The sequence below is a fragment of the Hermetia illucens genome, chromosome 3 (assembly GCF_905115235.1).
Source record: "Hermetia illucens chromosome 3, iHerIll2.2.curated.20191125, whole genome shotgun sequence".
Classification (NCBI taxonomy): Eukaryota; Metazoa; Arthropoda; class Insecta; order Diptera; family Stratiomyidae; genus Hermetia; species Hermetia illucens.
This window is the reverse complement of record NC_051851.1, coordinates 163264053-163285472: the sequence shown is the minus strand read 5'-3', so window position 1 is coordinate 163285472 and position 21420 is coordinate 163264053. Positions and strand designations below refer to the sequence as shown.

Genomic DNA, 21420 nt, shown 5'->3' with positions numbered 1-21420 from the left:
GTCGGATGAGGTGGGTGAGTTGAGGCGCGAGATTGCTGCTTTAACAGCCAGTATGGCCGAGATGCGGGCGATGTTGGACGCTCAGCGTTCGGGCGCCAGATCGCGAGCACGCTCACGGTCTGCCACCCGAAAAGGGCGATCAGGTAGCAGGTCGTCAAGACAGTCCACGGACCAAGGGATTTGCTGGTACCACCGCAGATTCGGGGATAAAGCGACAAGATGTACGCTACCGTGTAGATTCTCTCCTACCGCAAAAAACTAGGTCCGCGGGGGGTCTTGGCGGCGGCCACCCAGAACGCAGCGCCACGTCGCCTAACTATTTTCGACCCCCTCAGCAGGCGCAACTACCTCGTCGACACGGGTGCGGAAGTTTCGGTTCTTCCCGTACCCCAGCATCATCAACTTTTCCCTCAACCGCTCAAACTTGCGGCAGCAAATTCCTTCCGCATAAACACGTACGGGTATAGGCAAGTAGACGTGAGTCTTGGCTTGCGTAGGACGTTTTCGTGGCGTTTCATCCTGGCGGATGTCAGCTTCCCCATACTAGGCGCAGACTTCCTGTGTCACTATGGATTGCTGGTGGACTTGCAAAACAAGTCTCTTATAGATTCCACGACCAAACTTAATTCGTCGGGACTTATGGTATCTCACCCAGGCAATAATCTTTCCGTTCTTTTAGAAGACATTACCGACTCTCGTGTTCGGGCACTTCTCCAAAAGTTCAGCCAGATTACTACCAACTGTAGTCTCTCCAAACCAGTGAAGCACAATGTGCAGCACCACATTATCACTACTGGTTCCCCGATCTTCTCGAAGGTGCGTCCTCTACCATCTCAGAAACTGGCAATTGCACGGAAAGAGTTTGAACAACTCGTTCAACAGGGTATCTGCAGGCCCTCAAACAGCTGTTGGTCTTCCCCACTGCATATGGTCCCTAAGCCAAACGGCGAATGGCGCCCATGTGGGGATTACAGAAGGCTAAATGCACAGACTGTTCCTGACCGATATCCAATTCCACTCATCCACGACTTTGCGCATCACCTCGCGAATTGCCGCATCTTTTCGACCTTGGACTTAACCAAGGCTTATCACCAAATCCCAGTAGCTCCTGAAGACATTCCAAAGACGGCAATATGCACACCCTTTGGACTCTTCGAGTTCACCCGAATGACTTTCGGATTGTGCAATGCGGCGCAAACCTTTCAAAGGTTCATTCACTCAGTCCTGCGAAACCTCGAATTCTGTTTCGTATATTTGGATGATGTTTTGGTCGCTTCTTCCACTGAGTCTGAGCACTTAGCCCATCTCGAGTGCATTTTTCAACGTCTCCTTGAGGCCGGTTTAGTCCTGAACGTTGAGAAATGCAAATTCCTTCAACAACAGGTGAGATTCCTCGGCCATTTCATTTCCCCTGAAGGAATACAGCCCGACCCAGACAAGGTGCAAGCGATATCAAGCTTCCCGCGTCCAAAGACAGTGAGGGAGTTGAGGAGGTTCTTGGGCATGCTAAACTTCTACCGTCGTTTCCTGCCCAAGGCCGCCCATCTCCAGTCCATTTTGAACGCGTACTTGTCTGGCCCCAAAACTAAGGACACACGAGAGATCGTGTGGTCTGAAGAGGCTGTCTGCGCGTTTGACAAATCCCGTCAACAACTGGCTGACGCTACACTCTTGGCATTCCCTCTTCAAGATGCACCCCTAGCCGTTTTTGTTGATGCCTCTGACATCGCAGTAGGTGCTGCCCTTCACCAAAAGGTGGACCAAGTTTGGCAGCCGTTGAGCTTCTTCTCGAAGCAGTTGAATCCCGCTCAACGGAACTACAGCACCTACGATCGCGAACTGCTCGCCGCATACCTGTCCATCAAATACTTCCGTTTCTCCCTAGAAGGCAGGCCGTTCACAGTGTTCACGGACCATAAGCCTCTCACGTTCGCTTTGAAACAGAAGCCCGACAAAGCGTCCCCTCGTCAGCTTCGACACCTGAGCTTCATAAGCCAGTTTACGTCGGACATCCAGCACGTGTCCGGGAAGGACAACATTGTTGCTGACGCTTTGTCTCGTGTCTCCGAAGTTAACATCCCCGCCTCACTCGATTTCTCGGCTATTGCCAAGGCGCAAGTGGATGACGCAGCACTTCAGAGCCTCATGTCCAACCCCAAATACAAATTTCGGGAGTTGCCCATCTTCGGCTGAAACCTCTCGCTCTGCTGCGAAGACTCGGAAAAGGGACCTCGGCCATACATTCCGGCCACATTTCGCAAGGAAGTGTTCCACGCAGTTCACGACTTGGCGCACCCCGGCATCAGGACAACAAACCGGTTAGTCACCGGAAAATACTTCTGGCCCTCCATGAACAAGGATATCAATTCCTGGGCCAGAGAGTGCATCGCATGCCAAAAGTGTAAAGTCTCCAGGCATGTTAGGAAGGAAGTGGGCTCATTCCCCCGCACCACCAAGCGTTTCCACACCATACACCTCGACATAATAGGGCCTTTGCGAGACTCGCACGGTTATAAGTATTGCCTCACAATCATCGACAGGTTCACGCGGTGGCCTTAGGCAATACCTCTGAAAGACATTACGGCGCAATCATGTGCTGAAGCCCTCTGTCGAGAGTGGATTCCTCGCTTTGGCGTCCCTGCAGTGGTCATCACTGACCAGGGAATGCAATTTGAGTCCACCCTTTTCTCCGAGTTAGGCAAACTCCTTGGTTTTAAACGCCAGCGGACTACGGCATACCACCCACAATCCAATGGGATGTTGGAACGTTGGCACCGGACGCTGAAAGCCGCCATTATGGCACGCGACGATCCGTCCTGGACGCAAGTCTTGCCTCTCGTCCTACTCGGCCTTCGTACAACCCGCCGAGAGGAATTTGCTGCCAGCCCCGCGGAGCTGGTTTACGGGGAGAACCCGAGACTCCCAAGCGATCCGGTCTTCGACAAGAGATCGGGTCTCACGGAGTCGGGGTTGGTGCGTCTGCTGAGGGACAATCTCCGACGTATCAAGGCGCCACCACCCTCTCGACACTCGTCCATACCTGCTTGTTCGCCCAAGGAACTGGACACATGCACGCATGTGCTAATCAGAACGGATGCCGTCCGGAAGCCGCTGCAGCCTCCATATGAGGGCCCGTACCGCGTTCTCGAGCGGGGAGAACATTTCTTCCAGCTCGAGATCGGTGGTCACAAAAAGGCGGTCTCTTTGTCCAGGCTGAAACCCGTGTGCGCCCCGAAGCAACGTCGTGTACGCTTTGTGGATTAACGGCGAACGAAGTTCGGGGATCAGTCGTCGAAACCCCTAGGTTTCAACTGGGGGCGGAGTGATGTGGCGCGGCAGGATTCGCGGCATTCGAAATTTATTTCGAATGTTGCGAGTGCCAACGAATAGATGGCGCGGATCTATCCACTTTGCGGATCACGACACGGGAGTGGAGGACCGGCGAGTGTGCCATGAGTTAGGGGCAGAAAAGAAACAAATGAAGGGAGACGTCTTTTCTGCCTCTAACGTTTGAGAAGCAAGAAGTAATTCAGTTCTCAACCATCAACCGGACTGGTCGTTTTGGTTTTGTATTTCATCTTAAATTAAAGAATAATTGTAAATAATATAAAAAAAAGATAAGTTCTATGATTATGTCAATTCAAACGATTCGCTTTTCAAATATTTTTCTTTTGAATTAAATTAAATATTTTTGTATATAAAAGACAATTTAGTGACAATAATGCAATAGCTTTAATAAAACTGAATAAATACTTAAATTTCTTTAGGGGCCATTTTTTTCATCTATTTCGTAGCTACTTTGCATTTATTTTCATAATGGACGTATATAAGTTATTTGTTTAATCTCGCAGGATTGGTTGCCGAATGATAAATCAGCAATACTAGTGAAGGATTTCTCAAGTCCCAAGGAGGTAGCCAATTTGATCAAGTATTTAGATAATAACGACAACGAATACAACTCGTATTTACGCCATAAACTGATGGGCCGGAAGGGCATTACCAATCAGTACCTTATTCAAAAAATAGACGAATGGACAGAAAGGAGTGAAGAAGGTTTATTTAATGATTTCGAATGCTTCGTCTGCGAGGAAATCCATAAGGACCGCCCGGAGGCTGGAGTCTGTGCTGATGGCAGTCACTATGATTGTGGCGAAGAATTCGTCCTACCAAAAATGAATGCAAGGCTGGAGAATTTCTACTGGCGCAATATTATGGAATCTGAAAAGAACGTTGCGAAGGCATTGAATCAATTGTTAATTACTAACCAACCATTCACGAAGCATGATTTTGATAAGACGTTTAACCAGATATTAGCTCTTGGATATTCGACTCCAAATACGCCGACTTCAAAACATTGTCTTAAGCAAGGAAGGCCCCCGGATGACCCGGTTGTAGGGACGTTTACTGTATATGCTGCCACCTTTCTAGTATTTACGGCAGTCGTACTATTTGTACTGTGTCGCAAGAGATGGTATTCAAAATTTTTTAAAAACATTTATAAAAGCATCAGCGGAGCAGTGTGGAGTACCCCACGGGGAAAGTTCTTTAAAATTCGGAAGTTTCTGCGAAATCGAAAACAACAAAAATATAAACCATTTAATGTCGAAAACAAAGACGGGATTTAAACTGTTTGTAATTTAACAATTACTTTATGGTAGGGGATACCTACCTATAACCGTCTTAGACTACATACGTCATGGCGACGACGATAAAATTCTACAAAACCACATGCTGATTTGATATAAGACAGACAATTGTAATGCTTAGTTTCATTTCCGACCTCTTTTAAGGGGGTCATCCCGTGTGAAGGCCGTTTTTTGCCTATTTGAAAAATTATTTTGGAGGACTCGATAAAGATAGAAGCGTGATTTTTTCACCATATGTTTATTGATATCTCTAGTATATGTAATAAATAAATAATAAAAATATTAAACATAAATTTTCAGTTTGATATCGTTACTAGTTTTTGGAATACGTGTCAATTTATGCACCCATCTCCAAAAAAAGGTGTTTTTCTGCTGCCACGTTGGGGTTCATCTGAGGAAAAAAAACTAAATGGCATTTTAATATGGACAATATTCCACGGTCTGCAAACTAGGATAATTAGAAAATATTAAAAGGTAAATTTTTGGTGGGCTTTTAAACTTAATTTTTTGGATTGTGGTGTTTTCGGTTTTTTTATGAATAAAAAAAAAACGACCCGTCCGATTGCAATTTTCCTAGATTGCGGACCGTAGAAATATGTATTAAAGAAGTCGTGAAAATTTCAAAGAATTTGGTTGGATAGATTTTGAGCCGATTTTCAAGATGCGGTTTCGAGAAAAACGCATTTGAAAATTTAAATGTGATTATCAACAGTAAAATTTTAACTCACCATTAATCTGCTATACCTGGCTCATAGAAAGCACCCTCCGTTTCTTCAAAAAAGGCCGATTGTTGCCCTCTGGTTTCAATTCTGGCTCTTTTAGCGAGGTCAGTCGATCGTCGTTCGGACCGCCAAATTCGCGCTTCATTACGGCGGGCGGCATAAACCTGACATATGTGACCAACTTGACATCCCATTGTCACTAGGATTTTGAGAATGCCATTGAATCCTTCATTGAAAATAATTACAGCCAGAAAAGTGACTATTTCTACGACCTTGGTCCCAGAATGAAGGTGTTTAGGAGCGAAAGTCCAGATCAATGCATTTAACGACTCATTGTTATTCTGGGTCTCTACTCCTAAACATCTGTTCAAGAGATTATCTCGTGATAAATCTTCGTAGATTGGTTTGATGACTGTTTGAACTTCTTCAGTCAAAGGTGCCTTCTCGTGGTGGAAACTATTCAGTTCTCTTTTAGCTTCCGCTTTGCGCCATTTTCACCAACTGTCCTCGCTTGCTGGACAATTTTGATGCTGAGGATTTTCGTCTGTAGAACATTTATGGAAGAAAGTTTCCCAAATTTCTTGCTTCATTCCTTGTATCGAATTTGCGTGTCGACGAATAGCCAGCCCAGAAAATATAGTGAGGTCCTTATCAGTAAGTTTTCTAGCTCCTTTTCCACCAATGCCTTTGTGATTCTTCTTTGCATTTCTAAGCCGCGTTCCCATTCTTTTCTCCACATGTCCTACGCATTCCTTTTTTACTACTACGTATATTTTATTATTTGCAGAAATTTGAAGAAATACCGGAGAAAACTCCAGCAAAATCAAATATGCAATATAAAAATCTTGTCACAATTGGAACATCCATGTTCATGTTTGCTAAAAGTTTCTTTGCTGATGTTGATGCGAAGTCCTTTTTCTTCTCTGATAAGTATCGATTCCCATGAAATACTCGTTTTTTAGTGCAAGCATGTAATGCTAAGAGTGAAAATAGGAGATCAGGTCGATCATCCTGAGTGGCCGATAACGACCTAGAGGGCAGAGCTATCCCAAAAATCTAAACAAATTGGCTAAATTGACCGTGAAGGTCCGCCCACAAAGATTGAAGCTCTATCAAAGTGCTCGGTCGACACGTTCTTGCACGCCTCTGTGCTAGCCAGGCTCGGGAATGTGGGGGGGGTCCTTTGAGCGCTTTGATCCTTCACGCTTCATTACTCAAAACAACGCACCTTTTCCGATGCGTGGGTCCGCACCGGATTTTAAATTCGCCATTACAACAAATTTCACGATGGCCTATCGAAGGACAAACAGAACGCGAGCTAACGTTGGAAAATAGAAAAGAGAAAAAAAAACCGGATCGACCGCGCACGTGGAGCCGTAAGTCTCCTGACCCGAGTGCCGCGATCAAGGAGGGGAAGATCCACGACGGATCACCGTCTTAATTGCTGTCTCTTCCGCCTCAGATCTTGTATGAAGCGCGGCCTCTGAGGTTCCCACCCTTCCTCGACATCCTCCGGCCAGTTATTCATTTTGAGGATGTCCCTTAATAGAAATTCCGCGGGAGTAAAGAGGAACGAAAGGGAGGAAGTCCTCAAACTACGATAACTTAAAGCATTCATTAATTATTACAAAAATTATTACAAACAAAAAAAAAATGAAAATAGAAATAAACAAGATGTAAAATTTAAAGAAAAAAAAATGAAAATAAAAATAAACAAAATCTAAAATTTTAAGAAAAAATGAAAATAAAATCATAGAAAAAAAAGAAAATAGAAAAGAAAATAAAAAAACAATGACTTACCCAAATGTCACTCCGAGCTCGGATTGATGCTGGTTTACTTTGTTCAAAGTGGCTTACTCTCTATTTTTAAGTAATTGCTTGGACGCCTTTCTACATTATGTTCTTATTCTAGTAACCTTAGTTTTATGTGATGCAAATGAACAGCAGCACACTGAAGTCGTCCTGACGCCAGGAAGTATACGAAACACTTTTACTGAATATTCATCCAAACATCATAATTCCAAGCCTCAGTACAGGGAACTGAAATGACTGGGGAGGACAGTACTGCAAAAACCAGATCTGCGTACGACTCCAACAGGACAGGACGAGAGATTTTGTAAGTTGGGTTTGGAATTCCGTCCTGGCCAAATTTTTGGTGGGAAAACTCAATTTACAGAAGATTTTCGTTTGTTTTCTGGGAGTGTTCAACTTGCACCCCGTTCACTTCAAGGAGGGAGTGCTAGCAAGTCCACGAATAGTCCTGGAATGGACCCCGTCAAACATTTGCAAAATCACTGAATTCACTCAGCGAAAGTTCCGCTCATCCATAAAATAACGTATCGAACCAGTTATTCCCACAAACTGTTCTGGCGGTTCCGCTAAAAGTAGGCGAGGTGAAGTTTTAAGTATCTTATGGAATCACAACGCAACTGGCAAATCACCCCACTACGCTCACGACCCTTCATGGACTCTTTGAAGTCGGCGTTCAACCCTTTCTTCTGCAATACGTCACTTCCTTTGTCTTCGATCCCAAAAACTTCTTTGTCCTCTCCACTCCGCCAAAAATCCAACTCCCGGTTATTTTTCCGCGCAACGCCTTCAAATTAATTCAATATTCATATTTCACAAAACAAAATATACTATCTATAATGAACTAAACTCACTTTCTAATCCACATTATAAATTAATCTCCGGAATGTTCATGACCATAATGAACTTCTAGCAACCTTCTCCTCACTCAGCCAAACTCCTCGTTGTTTTCCTCCGCACCGCTTCTTCACCAAGCAACACTCTCCGCGTTCTTTGTTCGTGCACCCCTTCTATTCCCGCTACATAGCCTTTCTCACACGCTAGGCAATGTTGCGGCAACATGCGCATGCGCCTGCGGATGCGGCAAATCATTCGCCTCTTGTCAAGATCAATTCGCTCGAATGCATTCAATAATGTGCAATCTGCGGCGAACATTCAGGCAATTGCACACTATTAAATGCATTGTTTCAGCAGATTAATTAAGAAAGAGCCGAATGAGATTCCGCTCCCGTCACGCAGCCGCGGTCACTACAAGCATGACGTTGAACGTTAAAGCGATCTCCCTTCGTACGATCCATTTAAGAAAATCACTGAACACACAAACAGCACAATACTTACAACAAAATATAACTGAGTATAGCTTGAAAGCTTTTCAGTGCTCACTCTAGACTGGATCATCCTTTTTATTCCAAACAGCAAATAAGTTTAGACAATTGATTGGTTTTCCATCTTTTTATATTTATGCCTGTGTTCGAATTTATAAGGCTCAGGTAAAAAACTAATCGGTAAAAAAAGATTCGATGCTCTTTCTCATCGAGTACTCTAACCGCCGCTGCAAACTCCTTACCTGGTTAACACTGTAATTTCTGAACTACTCGGAATATCGGAAAATCCCTTTGCCCACATATTCTCCACTATATATAGATACAATTCATGCAAAAAAAATCGATTTCTCCAACCCGACACACGGGATGACCCCCTTAAGGTTTTGTTATATTTATTGACATGAAATTTGGTAGAAATGTTGGAATTGTCTACCACTCACACATACGGAGAATTACATTGTTCAACGTTGAACTCAACGGGGTCTCAATACACGCTAAAAAGGGGGTCAAACATTTTTTTCCACATTCTCAATTTTCCTCGATTTCGGCCAGTCTGTCTATGGCCAGATTTTCCGCGATATTTCACGTTTGTGGCATCGTAGCACGAAAATTCTTGCATTTCCGGAATCTGGGCCGCCTCCCCTTTCAATCGAGGTATCGTTCGCGCGAATCCGACGATTTTTGGCCATTTTGTCGACCAGGGGGTCGTGGAAATTTTCAATTTTCCTCGATTTCGGCCAGTCTGTCTGGCGCCAGATTTTCCGCGATATCTCGCGTTTGTGGTTTCGTAGCACGAAAATTCTTGCATTTCCGGAATCTGGGCTGCCTCCCATTTCAATCAAGGTATCGTTCGCGCGAATCCGACGATTTTTGGCCATTTTGTCGACCCGGGGGTCGTGGAAATTTTCAATTTTCCTCGATTTCGGCCAGTCTGTCTGGCGCCAGATTTTCCGCGATATCTCACGTTTGTGGTATCGCAGCACGAAAATTCTTGCATTTCCGGAATCTGGGCCGCCTCCCCTTTTGATCGAGGTATCGTTCGTGCGAATCCGGCGATTTTGCATTTTTGGTCATCTTGTCGACCCGGGGGTCGTAGAAATTTTCAATTTTTCTCGATTTCGGCCAGTTTGTCCGGCGCCAGATTTTCCGCGATATCTCACGTTTGTGGCATCGTAGCATGAACATTCTTGCTTTTCCGGAATCTGGGTCGCCTCCCCTTTCGATTGAGGTATCTTTCGCGCAAATCCGACAATTTTGCATTTTTGGACGTTTTGTCGACCCGGGGGTCGTGGAAATTTCCAATTTTCCACGATTTCGGGCAGTTTGTCCGGCGCCAGATTTTCTCGCGATATCTTGCGTTTGCGGCATCACAGCGTGAAAATTCTTGCGTTTTTGGAATCTGGGCCGCATCCCCTTTCGATCGAGGTATCGTTCGCGCAAATCCGACGATTTTGCATTTTTGGCCACTTTGTCGATGCGGGGGTCGTGGAGATTTTCAACTTTCCTCGATTTCGGCCACTCTGTCTGGCGCCAGATTTTCCACGATATCTCGCGTTTGTGGCAGCGTAGCACGAAAATTCTCGCGATTCCGGAATCTGGGCCGCCTCCCCTTTCGATCGAGGTATCGTTCGCGCGAATCTGTCGTGGAAATTTTCAATTTTCCTCGATTTCGACCAGTTTGTTGGGCGCCAGATTTTCCGCGATGTCTTGCGTTTGTGGCAGCGTAGCACGAAAATTCTTGCATTTCCTGAATCTGGGACGCCTCCCCTTTCGATCGAGGTATCGTTCGCGCGAATCCGACGATTTTACATTTCTGGCCATTTTGTCGACCCGGGGGTCGTGGAAATTTTCAATTTTCCTCGATTTCGGCCAGTCTGTCTGGCGTCAGATTTTGTCGACCCGGGGCTGATGGAAATTTTCAATTTTCCTCGATTTCGGCCACGTTGTCTGGTGCCAGATTTTCCGCGATATCTCGCGTTTGTGGCATCGTAGCATAAAAATTTTTTCATTCCCGGAATCTGGGCACCCCGAATTTGCATTATTGGCCATTTTGCCGACGCGGGGGTGATGGAAATTCGCAATTTTCGTCTATTTCGGACAGTCTCAAGCACTTCCTGTGCTATTGTCTGGGATTGACTAGAGCTAGGCGGTACACTGATAAGAGAATTCTTCCGGAATCTCGAAGTGGTTTCGGGTTGCAGGGTCGGGGGCTCTGAAGGTTTAACCCCATTAAATCCTGCTCTCCTCACAGTTTTCACAAATCGGAAAGGGTGAAATAGTTTGAAATATATTAGATTATGTTGACAAAAAAATCGTTCATGTGAAATACGAAGTTAAAGAGGCTGACAATGCTACATTCAAGATATGCTTTCCACACGCACTTATTGCATAAGGTTCAACAAAGTACGATTACGGGTAAGCGCAACCCACATATGCTGAATCTAATTGAAATTCTTCCCATGCGTATGCCAGCAAAAAGGAGGACTGCATGACTCTTTGTTGGTTCGGGGAAAACTGTGTTGATTTTATTTGCTTTCCAAGTCGGATCTTATTTAAATCTACGTCAATAGATACTTTTAACCAAAAATAGGAATCTCGCGTCAGATGGTAGCGGAGTGCCGTTTCCGGCGATTTGTAATTTACATTAATCGTGCACTCCAGTGCCATTACTTCACCTGATATGATATGAAACGCACACGTGAGCGAGAAATGCTTTCAATATATTTTATAGTGTTAGATAGGTTGCAGTTGCTTCTATAATATCTTCATCCGTGATAAAACAACTGAAGTAAAAATTTCAAATTCAACTGCAATAATCATATCGGAATATTCAATGCATGGATATTCCCCTGAAGATATTGAGGGAATAGAAATCTTTTTAGGGAGCACCTTGAAACCACGTTAAATTTCTAAATAATTAATCACTAAAATGTCGAATAGATCACGCTTCTAAGCGTGCAACAATGGTATTATGGTCACGATTTCCCAATCTAATTTACATGGACATCTTTGCATAAACATATTCAAGAAACTCGTACAGTCCGTCGTCGGTGCCCCAATATCCTGGATAAGAAAATCACACTTAATTACGAACCATCTGAATTTAATTGCTCCTGACTTGGTGACTCACTGAGACCTACCTGCAACCGTTCCTGGTTTTCGTTGATTCAGGCTTCAAGGCTATCAAAATGATAGAAATGGTAAGATACATAGATTACAGCGAAAATATGGTAATTATTATTGGTAACTAAATTCTATTACCGCGGGAAGGTAATTTTAAACGGCTCCCGCTAGAGATTCCACTCATACCAAGGGCCTAATTCTTCGTTGACCCCTCCTTCTTCCCCCTGTCGCTGAATACAAGGCGTTGATGGCCGCTTGGCTGTCGGTCAGAATGGCTATGTTGCGCATGGGGTTCGAATTTCGCTTCATCCATCGACAGACTTCCATTATCGCCAGTACTTCCGAATACACTGGCGAAACCTGGGAGACAATACGACTCGAATACACTGTTTGTATTCCATCCACTGTAGATCCATCGGTAAAGAATGCAGAGTCATAACCTTGCAACACGACGCCGGTCCCCCACTTTGCCCTGGTCGGAAAGTCCACCGCCGAGTGTCTCGTGAAGTTCAGCTTGCGTGTGGCATAGTCCGTGGGAAATGCCCAGATTTACCGAGGTACTTCGTCTAGGATGTTACTACCGCCGTAGGACTTCGCTGCCCAGAATCCAGACTCTGACGACACTGCACGCTGCAACGTATTTAATGTGGAGGTCTAGGGGGAAGAGATGCAGGAGTACATTGAGAGCATCTGCCGGGCAGGACTGCAGAGCTTCAGTCGCACCTGCACACGCGGTTCTTTGAGATCTATTAAGCTGTATCCTATTGTATCTATTGCTCAAAGGCTGCCGCTCAAACGTGCCAATTACCTCGTGGAGGGCGGTTTCTATGGATTTTTCTTTTTGGTAGGCATGCTGGGGTGGGCTCCATAATCGCCCTTAAGTGGATATCCAGGACGTGCTCTAGGGTCTTGAGCACAAAAGAGGTCAGGCAAAGTCCTTCCTAGGATTCCCATGGACGACTGAGTTGTTATCAAGGAGGAGGAACCCTAGACAAACAGCAAACACTGGAAAAGGTCGACTATAAATTCCGGTTCGGAGTCAGAAACGCAAAGGTAAAAGTGCTCTACAAAATCGGACGACGACCTAGACCCCGCCAACTGACGAACCCCCAATGCAAGCAGATCATGGTGAGAGTAACGCAGATCTTCCTCCAAAGGGCTCCAAAGCAAATATTTTTATTTATTCCACAGTATAAGAGACACTGATCAGGATAGATTTAGAGCATGAATTTTCGCGAGGATGAGCCTGCACGCTTTTTTGTGTCCAGACCTGAGTTACAGCGACCTAGTCGTGGTCAAGCTGGAGTAGGTGGGAGCAGAAAACATGTATATTTCCTAGGCTTACATGGCTCACGACCGATCAGCTCCACCAGAAGAACTACAACATCGGACGAACACCATAGCAACAAAGAAGGCCAACCTGTTGATATGCTACGATGCCAATGCTAGGTATACGCTTTGGGGCAGCTCGAAAATCAATGAGGGAGATGAGTGATTCTTTGATTTTATTATTGATACAAACCTATCGGTGTGTAACAGGGGCAGTACATCAACATTCCATTTCCCCAGCTCGGAGAACTGTGATGGTTGGGAGGAGGTCCTTGATATTACCCTAATAACCGGCAATGGGATTCTTAGGGTGGAGGACTGGAGAGTGTCTTAACAGAGATCGTTCCCAGATCACAGTTGGATACTTTTCAGTCTAGATCTCGCCGATCTGATGGCTTCTGAACTCAGGTTAGGAACTCACTTGGGGAGAATGTCACAGTATGGGCCCAAAAACATGAGTTCTATATACAGTGCAAGGATCTCCATGAAGTGACATCCAAAGGAGAAATTTGCATTGCCTTAATGGAACAATCCAAGTTGGAGGAACTTGCCGAAGAGTCCATTGCGAGTTTGCGGAAAGCCTATGGCAATACTCAAATGGCTACGTTGCGGTTGCCAGTTGACGCAGCGCAGAGGTTATTGGCGGCCGTGAAGGTTTGAATCGGATGGGTTGTTTGTCGTCTGAGAGAGCAGATTTCTCTAAAGAGCTGCTTCAAGTGCCTCGCATTTGGTCATTTCGCGAAGACATGCACCAGCGGCATTGGTCGCTCCGATCGATGCAGAAGGTGTGAGGAGAGAGGCCACATTGCCAAAGCGTGCAACAGGGACCCCAAATGCTTATTGTGCGAAGGAAGCGAGGGACGGGAAGAAGAAGGCATTGACTTCTATGAAAAAATGAGGTTTATTCAAATAAGCCTCAACATTGTAGGGTCGCTCAAGATTTACTCGAGCAGACCATCTACGAATCTGAGGTGGAAATTGCCATCATTAGCGAACCCTATAGAAACTGTCACGGTGGCGTATGGGTTGCAGATTCGACTGGTAGAACGGCGATATGGGCATGCGGTCGACAAGCCATACAATGTACTGGGGGTCAAACATGCAGCGGCTTTGTGTGGGCGAAAATAAACGGGGTATATGTGTACAGCCATTACGCCCGATTAAGCCTGATACCGCCCGAATTCGAGGAAATGCTTGACACTCTTGTTCTCGACGCAAGGGATCGTAGTCCAAGGGTGATTGCTGGTGACTTCAATGCTTGGGCCCGTCAGTGGGGTAGCAGAGAGACAAATACAAGGGGCTGTAGTCTACTAGATGCAGGCACGAGAGACTAGACTAGAGGAGACTAGAAAAGCGCGGCTATGAACGCCGCGTAGAGTCGAAAGGGGACCAAGCTAAAATGAGCTGACTCTGCCCCGTGATGTAATACCGTACGGTGGTTCCACGGGGCTTGGGGTGAGTTGGGGTGGTTTATCCCACACGCTGGCGTGTCCAGGCTAGTGTCTTTTGAAGATTTCCACCTCCTCAAAACAAAAAAAAAGAAGGACATACTCCAGGGGAATGCGATGAGTCCTTCGCCGTTTTGTCTAAAATTTCGAAATGCAGATGCCTCAACACCAGCATCAAGTTTAGGTTACTCCGCTCTTCTGTGCTGTTATGTGAGAATAGTACATGGAAAGTGACCATTGTGACTAAAAGTTTCAACCTTTCGTTAACACTTGTCGCACAATGGCCTGAGTGGGTATAGGGGCCAGTTACTGGAAGTTGTGTTAATTGGAGAACGGAAGTGGCAGTAAATAGATCACACTTTAAGAAAGAACGATGAACGTAACGGAAACAGTCTATTTACGAGATATGGGCCATCGTATGCTATAGCTAATATAGGCGACTGAGCCTTATGTTAGTGGGTTTTGTAAGAACCAGGGGCTGTAATATATAATTGGAAACCTCCCTTTCTGGAAATAAAATAATGCATAGGTCATAGGTAATATAGAGCACTATACTGGAAAATTTGGTAAAGATTTTAACAAAATCATATTAAGTCAAAGTCTCCTCTTTCGCGTTAATTTACTGCACCCTTGAATATCATACTTTTGAAATTTGGGTTTATTCCCGGAAATCCATCCTACTGAATTTTAACACGGACAAAATAGTCGTAATAAATGGCGCAATGACCCCGATCATTGTGACGTTTAGGCGTGATAACGCCATGATAACCTAATATAAGAGCCCGGGGCAATCATGAAGTACATGGAGCATTCCCTCAGATGACTTTAAGGACCAGAGTCAGCACCCAATGTAAAACCAGTTGAACCGTGCTGTTGCCTTGTAGCGGGTTTATTTTACACCTTCATAAAATTTATTATGAAAAAGCACTTCAGTGAGTATTTTGTGCGACTACGAATTTCTTTCAGGAACTTCGTCAAGATTCAAGGTCAAAATTCTTCCTCGTGCATGGAGTCAGGTACGCCTTACAGTTTTTGTCCCCATGAATTTCTGGTGGTTTTTCTCCAATTCCTGCTTTTTAGAATTGAATAGAAGCTTTTTTAAACTAGTTTTTCCACCATGTTGCAAGTCATGACACCTTTGAACGACACATTTCATATTTCCATCGTATTCACGTCAGTAATTTTGGCTGTGATAGTTTTTTAATATCAGAGTTAAACTTTTCCATAATGCATACTGTTGAGGTCACTAGATTTGTTTATTATTGGAATTTTTATCAAAACCGGAGAAACCCCCTCGGTTTCTCCATTTGATGTTTGCTTTGACTCACCGTTGAACTGTGGACATTCGTCGCACTTCTCTTTTATTTACTATTCAACAGGTTTTTTAATGAAGTTATAAATAACGTAATACCACAAATGATTCTACTATTATTTGGCTTTTCAATTTGGATATCAAAACTGCTATTAAACTGCTATGCTGGTAAAATGCGGAACAAATATGATGCGTTGATATAAACATTCATATTCTAATTATATTCAAAGATGAACATACAAATTAATTGGTGGAAATGGATTGAATATGGTTGTAACAAATTGGTTTTGCGTGAAATTGGTTTTTAAACCTAGGCAAGGATGTCGATGTCAATGTCGATGTCCAAGTGGATTCAGCAATTTTTGAAACATTTTAGAATTGGCGGCAATGCGGTCCAGGTTGATTAGCAAAGTCCGCGTCCTCCGAACAAACTTATTTGGGGAAAACTGTCCCCCAATTTTTTCATTCACTCAGTCTTCAGTTTTGGAAAAATTGCTTTGCACAAAATGAGGGCTCCGCTTACTAAAAAAGGGGGAAAAGCTTCTCTCCAATTGGTTTGGGGCGTTTTTGTACCAAATAATCGTTATTTGCAGGAAGTGTTACTTTTCCTATTTAATTCAAAGAAAATGGCGGCTGAAGCGTATCAAGAGTTAAAGAGTTCGGATACCGTTCAGGTTCTCGCTGTTGAAATATAATAATAATAATCGTTGGCGCAATAATTCCTATTGGATCAGGGCTTTGTAATGTGTGTAAGCACTTCATTCAAGATCGTAACGATACGCTACAGTACACTGTAAGAGGAAATGTGGTCAGCATTGCGTTCGCCAGAGATTATTACCCTGATTTGACTCAAGTACTCATTCACAGCTGAGTCGACTGGTATCCGACGTCAAATCACGATACAAATCCCACTGCCACCAGTGAGATTTGAACAGCGACCTTCCGTATGACAACCTTACCCTTTAACAACTCACCTGCAAACAATCTAGAGAAAGACCAGACTTCGATGAGAAATGGCAAGTATATGTGAACCTTCGAGGTAGGTTTAAGCAGGCTATAGGGATCAGTAAGCGAGAATGCTTCAAGGAACTTTCCGCAAAAGCAGAGCAAAGCCCCTGGAGAGCAGCGTACAGGGTGGTGATGGTGACGCGGTGACGTTGGATGTCAAAAATGCGTTCAATTCCGCTTGCTGGGAGTGGATAAAAAGCTCACTGGCTTAAACGGGTGTCCGTGGTTATTTGACTAGGCTCTTCAAAAGATACCTTTCGGAGAGGACACTTTGTTACGATATGGATGGAGGATCCGTTACCGTAAGAGTAGTACAAGGCTTAGTGTTTGGTCCTCTCCCGTGGAACGTGATGGGGTCCTTTTCCTTCTCGTGCCAAAGGAGGCCACGTTGTCGTCGCGAAACCAGCTTGACCTTGCGGAACAAAAGACGGAGGCGGTCTTGATCGACATCGAAGCCGGTTATCAGATACCTGAGGTTCATGATTGACGCTAAAGTCAATTTCAAGGGACATCTGGACTATGCCGGCAAATACGAACGTATCATTACCGCCGATTATGCGTAACATTAGAGGTCCACGATATAGCCGTAGAATACTTGTGGGCGGAGTCGTTCACACCACTGTATTATACGCGGCACCAATTTTGAACGGGGCAATAGCATGTGAGAGTAATGAGAGGAGGGTAAACATGGCTTACCGCTTAATGGTGCTAAGGATGTGCAGCGCCTTCAAAACAGTATCAGGCGAGGTAATCTGTGTTATTGTGGGGATCATCCCGATGGTCATTCTGGCAAGTGAAGCACACTGCTCATACCAAAAAGGAGGGAAAGAATACAGAATACCGAAAGGCGGCAAGGCGAGAGTCGCTGGAAAAGAGGCAGAAACGAAGGATGACTCGTAGAGGGGTCGCTGGACCCACACACTGATTCCCCGTATTGAGCAGTGGATCCAGTGACGCCGAGATTAATTAACATCTGACGCAATCCCTGTCAGGACATGGTGGTTACAGAAAGTATCTGCACCAGTTCAGGCTGGATGATTCTCCCTTTTGTCCTGAATGTTACACACCTGAGGATCATGTTATGTTCCAATATCCACGAGTTTATTTAGAGCGGTGGAGCCTGCAAGGCTCTCTGAAAATCAACATAAGCCCGCAGAACAGCGTCGGGGAAATGTTAAAGTCGGAGATAAAGTAGTGTTCGGTGAACTCCGCAATCAAAAGTATACCGGAGGAACTTGGAAAAGCGGAGCACGCTAGGAGGACGCTTAAATCGCAGTCCACCACGCAAAGTAATCCTTTGCGGCGGTTCGGCGGGGAAGGAAAACGGGGGGGGGGGGGTGTTTTAGTGGGTGAGAATCCCACACACTGCTGAAACCTGGCGCGGCAGTGTCTTTGTAAGATTTCCACCTCTATTCTTAAAAAAAAGACAGTTAAACAGACGGACCGACTGATGAACAGACCTGTGAGAAGTTGCCAGATCTTGCATCAGGCGCGACCCCAGGTGGCAGATAGGAGCATACCTATTGATGTGAAAATATGTTTTCATGTACTTTTTTTTTCTGACTGTGCATGGATTAGTGCTTGCTCATCTCAGGCGCATGGACAAAAATGGCTATGGGAAGGATACCCAGAAAATAAAACCAACATGGACGAATTGAGAAGGAGTAAAGTACTGACGGTTTTTGGGATTGAGCAAGTTGGCTCCCAGCCGTCGATATCTCCCACCCGCAGTGCCTCGGTGGTGGACAACTTGGCCATCGTTGCATCTAATGCTACAAGTGTTTCAGATTTGGAGAAAGGGGTATTCAAACGAAGCACAACTCTGCCAAGAACACCACTTGCAAAGGCAAAGAATGATGGACTAAAAGTAGATAGCTGGCTAAAAATGACGATTTCGACACCCACTGGATGTGATCAAGAGGTACTCCAGCAGCAGCAAATAGATCCATTCAGGAGAAGCTCATCAATTTTAGGATCTCCTCCGATCCAAAGCCGGCAAAAGAGAAAGCTCATGGAAACTCAGCAACTGGAAAAGGTGAAGGAGTCAGTAAAAGGAGTAATCTGGCCAAGACTCACTGAAAACAGAGCCCTGACTCAGAAGAACTACCTTTTATGCAGCTTGGGACTAAAATAGTTGAGCTGTCCGAATTCATCAAGGACAAGCACAACTTGCAGGAAGCCGTTAAGAACATGGTGAGAGCCATCGGGGTGCTTTACAATAGGTCCCAGGAAGAAGAAAAAAGCCTAAGGAAAAGCCGAATATCCCAGCCCCAGGCGACCCAAACGACATCAAAGGACAAGAGGGCGAAGCTTTAGGGAATCAACAGACACCAAAAAGGATAAAATGGGGTCTTGACAACAAACGGAACTAAAAGTTCAGAAGGGCCCAAAGTGCCCAAAGTAGGAATGTCGGCTACCGAAGGAACATAAGAACGGTGGTTGGACTAAGGTCGTGAACAAAAAAAGCAACTAGAAACCAAAGGTGTGAATGCGCCCGGAGGCAATTGTAATCTCCAGCAAAGGAAGTCTACCCTAAGCAGAGAAAAAGGTGAAATCTGACCCTGACCTAAAAGACCTAGGCGGCAATGTCAGCAAAATCCGGGGGACTCAGAGAGGAGATCTCATTTTTTGAACTGAAAAAATCCAGCATGGGAAAAATTGACGGCTTTCTTAATTAAGTTATAAACTCATTTGGGGAGAATGTCGCGGTTCGTTCCCAAAAACATGAGATCTATATACAGTGCAAGGATCTCGATGAGGTAACATCCAGAGAAGAGATCTGCACTACTTTGAAGCTACAATTCAAGTTGGAGGAATTCAGGGGAGAACCAATCGTGAGCCTAAGAAAAGCTTATGGCGGTACAGAAAGGGCCACAATGACTGCCAGTGGATTGGGGAGGGATTGGATTGGATCGGTTGTTTGCCGACTAAGGGAACAGATCTCTATAAAGAGGTGCTTCAAATGCCTAATGTTTGGATACCTCGCAAAGGCATACACCAGCGGCATTTATCGGTCCGATCGATGTTGAAGATGTGGGGAAAAAGGAAAAGGGGGACGGGATAACCGGCATATTGCCGAAAGGGGTAAATGCCTGGCATTTAGGAAGACGTTAACTGCAGTGAAAAAGTGATGTTAATACAAATAAATCTTTATCATCGCAGGGTCCCACAGGATTTTGCTTGCGCAGACTACTTACGAATCCGCTATGGAGATTGCTATCATTAGTGAACCGAACAGAAATCTTGACGGTGGTGTATGGGTCACAGATTCGACTAATAGAACAGGGATATTGGTGTGCAGTCGTCAAACCATACAATATAGTATGGGTCAGGCGGCTAGTGGCTTTGTGTGGGCAAAAATAAGTGGTAAATTCGTATATAGCTGTTACGCCCCATCGAGCGTCACACTGCCTGAGTTTGAAGACCTGTTAGACGATCTTGTTCACGATGCAAGGGGACGAGGTCCAAAGGTGATAGCCGGTCACTTTAATGCGTGGGCTATCGAGTGGGGCAGCAAAGAGACTAACGTAAGGGGGCGGTGTTTATTAGAACCATTCGCCCAGTTGGATGTAGTTCTGATCAACGAAGCTCTGTTCGGAAGTGGACATAAATCCGTGGAGTAGCGCCTATAAAATCGTGACAGGACGATTCAGAGGTCGATCATCTCCGCGCCCTATACTCTTTTTGAAAATAATCCAGTGGTTATTTCCCCAGCAAGAGGGGGGTATTGACACCTTCCAGCGCCCCTTGAATGTCACGCCGATTCCACCAGTCACCAGGGACGAGATGCTGGAGATCTGCGGTAGAGTAGGAGACAATAAAGCGCCGGGCCTGGACGGCATACCGAATAAGGCCCTTGAGCTTGCCGTAAAATCTAGGGCACACATGTTTGCTGAGTTAATCGAAGCTTGCATGTCCGAGGCAATATTTCCAGCGGTATGGAACCGGCAGAAGTTGATACTTCTGCCTAAGCCTGGTAAACCTCTAGGTGAACCATTCTCATACCGACCCATATGTCTTTTGGACACTGTGGGGAAAATGATAGAGTGGGTAATCTATAATAGATTACTCACGGTTGTTGAGAGCGAAGGCGGTGTTTCAGATCGGTAGCATGGATTCCGTAAAGCCAGATCAACCATTGATGCCATCAAATTGGTTACTGGTTTGGTCGAAAGTGCAATCCACGGAAAGGGTAATACCAGCAAATATTGCATGGTAGTAACCCTGGATGTGAAAAATGCTTTCAATTCGGCCAATTGGAATCTAATACGGAAATCCCTGGCGAAGGTTGGTATTCCCGACTATCTCGCTGCTATCGTCGATAGTTATTTAACTGAAAGGAGGCTCTGATATGAAACCGATGACGGACCCCAGGAGTACGTTGTTTCCGCGGGTGTCCCGCAGGGCTCCGTATTGGGCCCACTACTGTGGAACATCATGTACAACGATGTACTTAATATTCTCCTTCGGGAGAAAGCCACAGTGATGGGTTACTCTGACGGCATAGCGCTGGTTGTTGTCGCAAAGCATCTCGAAGATGTTGAGTTATACTCAAGCGAGGCAATCAGTGCTGTTAGTGGCTAGAGAGCTCTGGCCTGACACTTGCAGAGAAAAAAACAGAAGCGGTCCTCATCACTAAGTATCGGAAGAGAAATTTCGCCTTTATTAGAATCCCTAATCATATCATCACTTCCAAGC

At 45.1% G+C, this 21420-nt stretch overlaps 2 protein-coding genes across 3 annotated transcripts in view; both read left to right on the top strand.

The window, feature by feature from the left end:
• The window catches only part of LOC119651030 (alpha-(1,3)-fucosyltransferase B), a 60479-nt gene extending 55611 nt beyond the window's left edge, over positions 1 to 4868 (top strand). For both annotated transcript variants that reach the window (XM_038054343.1, XM_038054342.1), the window contains exon 5: positions 3852 to 4868. In XM_038054343.1, the coding sequence (XP_037910271.1) occupies positions 3852 to 4625 (774 nt within the window). In that variant the 3' untranslated portion in view covers positions 4626 to 4868. The remainder of the gene's footprint in view (positions 1 to 3851) is intronic.
• LOC119651029 (laccase-2) overlaps positions 1 to 21420 on the top strand; it is a 78110-nt gene that overhangs the window by 19214 nt on the left and 37476 nt on the right. The window lies entirely within an intron of this gene.